Here is a 6,676-nt window from a genome sequence, read left to right as displayed (position 1 = left end):
AAAGGAACTGGTCGGTTCCAATTCCGGTTCCTTTGATTTTGGACGGGTATCTGGACCCGTTCATTCCCTATCCTTAATAAGGGTGGCCATTGGAACTCTTACTCAACTGATAATTCTAAGATCCTAAGGGATTAGTTGAGGTACGTGCGAGCTGGCTTAGATACCTTCGATCATAAAAAAAAAGTTGTTCTAAGTCCTAAAAGATTAGTTGAAGTATACACAAACTGATCTAGATACTATCTGTCATTACTCATTAATTTAAAAAAAAAAAGGAAGTACATATATGTGCACTAGAATTGATTATTACGATGAAGCTTAGGAAGTGATTAACGAATGAGAGGTAGGGAACTAATAATTTATATAGCCGTATAAAGTTGAAGAATGGAGATGGTGATCATAAAATATTTTGACAATTTGTCCTTAGCGAAGACAAGGTCCACTTCATATTAAACTTTATATTAGGGAGGGGATGTATTTATACATCAAATTTATATATTAATATAAATTTATATGTCAAGGTCCCACGAACAGGCTGCAAAGCTAACAAGTTGGGTGCATGATTGAATTATCCTCAGGTCGTGTTGAAACATTTAATTATATAACATTATATTGTTGAATTTTATACAACAATTCATATGTGGTATATTTTGTCTCCCTCTTTGTCTAGCAAGCTAGTACTGTGCTTTGGTACTAAAAATGGGTTTCTTCAACATGTCAATAACAACAGTGAAGTACTATGCTTCATCCATATGTATAATAAATATATATGCTGCATCTTTTATCTCTTTTTTTTTAATCAGGGTGTTCAAGCCAGTTTATACACACCTTGATTATTAAAAAAGAGGACTATAACACGAAAACTTTTCAGAAGGTTACCCATCCTAATACTAATACTGTTCTTGCCCAAACATACTTCATTTCGAAGTTCTGATGAGATCCGATACATTAGTGTTGATATGGTTACACCCTATGCTACATCTTATTGATCATTCTCTTCTGCAAAAGTTTTGATTTCTTCTAAAATTCAAATAAGAAACCGTGATGTGAAAAATAAATATTGATTCTAGTTTTAAAAATCAGAGAGAGTGTTAGTGATAATCCTTGTTCACTCGACACATATCATAAAACGGTAGTACTTGTGGCGTAGTTGCAGTTGCTAGCACTTCTAAAATCAGAATATCCTCCTGTTGAAATTTTTTATAAATCTTATGCACATCTTATCTCATCTTAGCTCATCAAATCTCTATTTCTTTATCCATTAACTATATGAACAGGAAGGAAGTCCCTAGGTTGAAGTAAAAATATACAGCAGAAAAAATGAATGATATGATGGAGAATTAGAGTGAGCATGATTTCCATGAGGGGGAAGTAAAAGTTTGAAAAATCAAAAGGTGTCGACAAGATCACAGCTTTAAATCAAAGATGGGCAAAGGCGAAGGGAGCACATCATCTTTCAACTCACCACTCAAATCCACCACCCCCATTCTGATATGACCAATTTTTTCTCCATATTTAAAAGAAAGCAACATCGATCATCTGTCCCTTTCCACCAAGATTTTATTTTCATATTTCCATCAGAGAATAATGCTATCTAAATTATTGCCGCTTTAATTTTTTTAATCCATTTGACGTAATATCATCCTTATATATATATATATATACTTTCTTATACCAAGACACGGTTATCACTCATCAACAAGATTCATCGCTCTAGCTTTGACAATGATTTAGGTGAGTTTTTCACTTGTAATGACGTAATATACAAAGACTTTCTCTTATTCTCGTTGGGTTAAGGTTTTACTAAATATATTAATTTATGGTTGGTAGGAGATCATATATAACGAAAAACATACTTCCCAGATTAATAATTATTGATAGGTGATTTTGATACCAACGAAATACACGTGTCAAATGTTGAGTTGGCCTAAAAGACACAGGTAAATGGAAAGGAAAATGACACTAAATGCAGTGAGAAAGGAGTTTTAAAGTGGTTCGGATGCTAAGGAAGCAAATCCTATGTCCACTGATGTTTTTATTAATGATAAGGGTCGGGTCGTTTTAGACGGCTATCAAAGACTATCTATTCTAGAGAGAGAGAGTTTTGTCAAGAATAAAATGTGTGAATCCCCTTAATGAGAGAGGAGCTCCCATTTTATAGTGAGATGCCTTGAGGTAATGATTATTGAATCTGTAAGTTGGTGGGATGATCCGTGCAAATCCTTCTTTTAGAGTAATTCACGTGATTTGCTGCAGGGATTGGACACGCGGGATCATCACGACTCTTGGCCGGCCTGACGTGCTCCCATTATTCTGACGGAAGCAAGCTATGGGTGTTACCATGATCACACGACGCGGCTCCGCCAGAATGCCAGTAAGCTCTTCCTGAGGTTTGACCTTTCGCACTTAACGGGGTGCCACGTCAGCCTTATTTTCCCAGGCATAACAATAATATAAAGATAAAATCACGGTTTTATTAAATATATTAACTCATCGTGTTAGGAGATTGTGTAACAAAAAACATACATTCGAGATTAATAATATATAAATAAAATAACGTCACACAAAAGACACTATATTTACGTCGTTTGACATGACTCGTCTACATCTACGAATGAGAAAAATCTACTATAGTTTTATGAACACGATATAATAAGTATACAACACTATAAACCTGATACATAATCAACCTAGTACCTTGAGCAAAAACAATCTCAATTTCTAAGGCGCTCTATCATAGTGTTTAATAATCTTTACGTTAAATACCTTATGTTCTTACATTCTCTCGTAACCTTGAATTAGTTCGCACTTCTATATTTATATATAGTATATGAGACATTCTATTTTTAATATAATTCATATTTTAATTCTTAATAGACTCCTATAATTCTATTATCTAGAACTGTATTCATTATTAAATAGAAACAAATAGGAAAACAAGCCACAATATCCTAACAATCATAATCAAGATAAATATCAACGTTACAATCGAGGTTGCTTCATGTTTAAAATAGAGACGTAACCACTTGGTGTGTGACTAGATGACAAGACTTCTGGGTGAGTTATCCATAGATTTTATGTTCGAGTCCCACATAGTAATCACCTATTACATTTGTGACTTCCTTAATCTATAGTGTTTATAGAATATTTAATAGATTTTGAGGATTAATTAAGCATATAAATTGGTCTAAACATCCGTTGTCAAAAAAAAAAAAAAAAAAAAAAAAAGAGAGCGAGATGATGGTGGAAGAAAATCAATAGGATAAAAGCAAAGGAATGATAAAAAGGAAAAGAAATTTTGAAGTTAAAAAAAAGAAAAGGAACAAAGCACATCGGAAAGAGGAATCTTTAAACAGTGATGAATGATTACAAAAACAAAAAAAGAGAAAGAAAAGAGAACATTTTTACTGAGAATCATGAAATAAAAGAGACAAATAAAATTCTGAGATGCATGCAGTGAAAACTAGAAAATAAAAAAAAGGAAGAGAGAAGAAAGAAGAGAAAAACAGGGACAGGACAAGTTGTTTAAGTTTTAAGAGAAGAAGCCAGAGAAACCCATGTGCTTCCTCCTTGAGTTTGCATGAAATGTCTCACCAAATTTTAATGGTGCAGGCACTGGCATGAATCATTCATATGGGGTCCCGGTCCCTAGCTATTCCCTCTCTACATCTCATTAATAAATTATAAATTTAAGTCAGACTTACACGAAGAGAGAGACACCAGGCCTGGGACGTGGGCTTTCGTGGATGTGACTCTGCCTTGTTGCATTTGTCTCAGTTTACTTCCTTAAACCTGCTGGTTAATTATATATACGTATGCATAATACTGTATATATATATAGCCTAGAATTCCCCAGCATTATAATTGAGCTCAAAATGAGGCATCTGTCTCCCTTATCCTATCATCTTTTCATTATTGATGTGATGTATTTTTAGATGATTCACTGATGATTGATCAAGTTTAGGAGAGTTCATTCCAGGAGAAGATTCTATATATATATATATATATATATATATGATGTTCAAAGTCTTATCTGTGCTGAGAAAGACGGATCGTCTTAGTGAGAAAATGTTGAATGACATGTCGTCCAAACAGTCCAAACATCATGTTGTTACTTGTTCAATCAAAGATGGAATCTGTAAAGTTAAATTTATGAGCAGAAAATGAATTAGGGATAGGGCCAAGTTTCAGTTGCAGCCACAGCCACAGCTAGCCTCCCAACCAAATAGTAAACCAACCACACTTAATTCATAAATTTTGGTGTGTGAGTGTGACGAATATGTGGAGGACCATGATTAGAATGATAGCTTAAAGGTTCCATATTCTTCATTTTTATAATCAATCAAGATAATATACATTCTTTTTCAGATCAAATAGAAAAATTTCAAGTCTCTTTCATGTTATTGTCACCCATGAGTTGAATAAAATACTTGTCTATATAGAATTGATAAAGTACTTGATCAGCCTACTACGATCAACTACAAGAATTTCTCATTAAAACAATACCCAATTGATGCCTTATTGTCCTTTTTGTTGAAACCGGGTATCTTCATGTATAATATGAAAAATTCTTGAAATTTTTTAATGTATAAAGTATGAACTGAAGATGGTTAACCAGTTGCTAGCTTTGATTTGGAATTTGTTAAGCTAATCATCGGTTGCTATAGATAAGGGCTTACTCAATTTTGAGGATTTTAAGGGACAAAGTATTGGGCTAGGCCTAGTTCTATTCTGTATGATTCATTGTCCATGGTTTGTGGAACACCCACATCAACCAATTGCTGGTCCATTTTAGCCCAATTCAAGGTGCAGTCAAAATGAAAGCCTGCAAAATTGAACTTGGAGAAGAAAAGGTTTTGTTTGGAGCCTAGAGCCAATCCTTTTGTTTTGCAGCACCTGGAAATTGCAATTGATAATAATTTGGCAGGATGGCAGTGACAAAATCATATTGGTCTTGTGCTAACTTTTAGACTAAACACATTTGAGATTATGCAAAAAACCAAATACTCTTCAATAAAGGACTGCTCTTCACAAACTTATCAAACTAAGTTTTGATTCATTTCAATCTCTCAGTTCTTGACCCTAATACTAACAGTTGCATTTAGTTCTGCTGAATACAGGGGCATAGAGTAGATGTAGTTTTCCATTCAGCTTGAATTCAATCAAGAAATAATCACAAAAGGTTTCCAACAAGGAGCAGCAGATTTTTTATACACAACTTCAATGTACAAATTCATAGACACGGACAAGAGAAAGTGTTTTCTAAAAAATAGGTGTCTTACAAGCTGCTCAGAGATATCAAAATGAAAAAGTTCTGTCCTCAAGCACAAAGTTTCTATTGAGCTAAAGCTGTTCTGCACAATGCACAATATGTATAGATTTACAGTGACAACATTTGGATATCTATATCAGCATTTTAGTATCTACAACAGTTAAGCTACTCCTGTATTCCTGACTCAGGTAAATTATTGACATTAGTGGATGGAAGATAATCTTACAAAATCTTTCACTTTGGTTATTCAGCTTGAGATGCAGATGATACCATTGCTTCAACCGCGTCCAAAGTCTGTCCTTGATCAGCATTCATTATATGATCATGTCTGTTTGCTTGACAATCTATAATGGCAGGATGGCAATTTCCTTCCCGTGATGCTACCATTTTCCCATTTCCACCAATATCAGCGTGTGACGATGGCCCTGCTTGTGGATCAAAGCATGGTAGATCACTCTGACACCGAAGGCCAATTGTTCCACCAGTAGACAGCACACCACAATCATCTTCCTTCCAGACAGTAGAGGTATCACACTGCTTTTGGAATGGGAAAATACCCAACTCATCATCAATTTTTGCTTTAAGGTGTGCCAAAAGGCCTCTCAACCTCGCAACCTCAGCTTCAAGAATTGCTTGCCCCTGCAATTTCCTGACTAGTTGTTGGTTCAACAAGCGCAATTTCTTGACTTCCTCTTCTAAATAAGCTGTGTGGGCCTTCTTTTTCTCCCTATACTTTCGAACAGCTTCTCTGTTACCCTTTGGCCTTCTTGGTTTTAAACTAGAATGCTCCCCATCATTCGAGTGATCGTGATCGTGATCGTGATCTTCTTCAGATGGAATAACTCGAGTGTGTGTATGGTAGCATGTATGCGTATGAACCGCCAGATCAGGACCAGGTGGGTTGCAAGTGTGAGTGTGAGTACATGTTCTAGTGGTCTTCAACAATTCATCGAGAAATAAGTCTACAGAAGCAGAATTATCTGTATTTGGCATTAGAGCTTTATCTGAAAGCTCTACCTCTCCATTATCCATGTGTTTATGCATAACAACAAAAGTGAATGAACTTACCTGAAACACCCAATTATCTTCACACGACTACTCCAACAAGGCAATAATCTCTATGTAAGACTAAACTAATTAATGTTCTATAGAACCAATTCTTACTATTCTCAATCAAAAGTCAAAAGTATGATTCTGATAATGGAAATAATATTATTAATTTCAAGAATATATGCAAAGAATCACAGCCAGCATGCAGAACATTATCCATTAATTGTCCACAGCATCAATTGTCATATTTAACACACTAACAAGCACAGGAAAACCCTGAAATCAATCAAGAGTTGAGGGTCAAACATAAGAAAACTAAGCTTGATGAGTAATCTGAAGAATATCCAGATGGAGATT

At 34.9% G+C, this 6,676-nt stretch overlaps 1 protein-coding gene across 1 annotated transcript; it reads right to left on the bottom strand.

The window, feature by feature from the left end:
* Positions 1-5,305: 5,305 nt before the first annotated feature.
* LOC116125836 (basic leucine zipper 24-like) lies at positions 5,306-6,424 on the bottom strand. The gene has a single exon (XM_031411543.1). It carries the CDS (start codon positions 6,311-6,313, stop codon positions 5,513-5,515), a length of 801 nt encoding a protein of 266 aa, XP_031267403.1. The 5' UTR covers positions 6,314-6,424; the 3' UTR covers positions 5,306-5,512.
* Positions 6,425-6,676: the final 252 nt, after the last annotated feature.

The sequence above is a fragment of the Pistacia vera genome, unplaced genomic scaffold (assembly GCF_008641045.1).
Source record: "Pistacia vera cultivar Batoury unplaced genomic scaffold, PisVer_v2 Contig172, whole genome shotgun sequence".
NCBI classification, from domain to species: domain Eukaryota; kingdom Viridiplantae; phylum Streptophyta; class Magnoliopsida; order Sapindales; family Anacardiaceae; genus Pistacia; species Pistacia vera.
This window is presented reverse-complemented; position numbering and strand designations above follow the sequence as displayed.

Excerpts from the sequence above, each read along its gene's own strand:
- LOC116125836 (XM_031411543.1), bottom strand. The coding sequence starts at position 6,313 with ATGCATAAACACATGGATAATGGAGAGGTAGAGCTTTCAGATAAAGCT.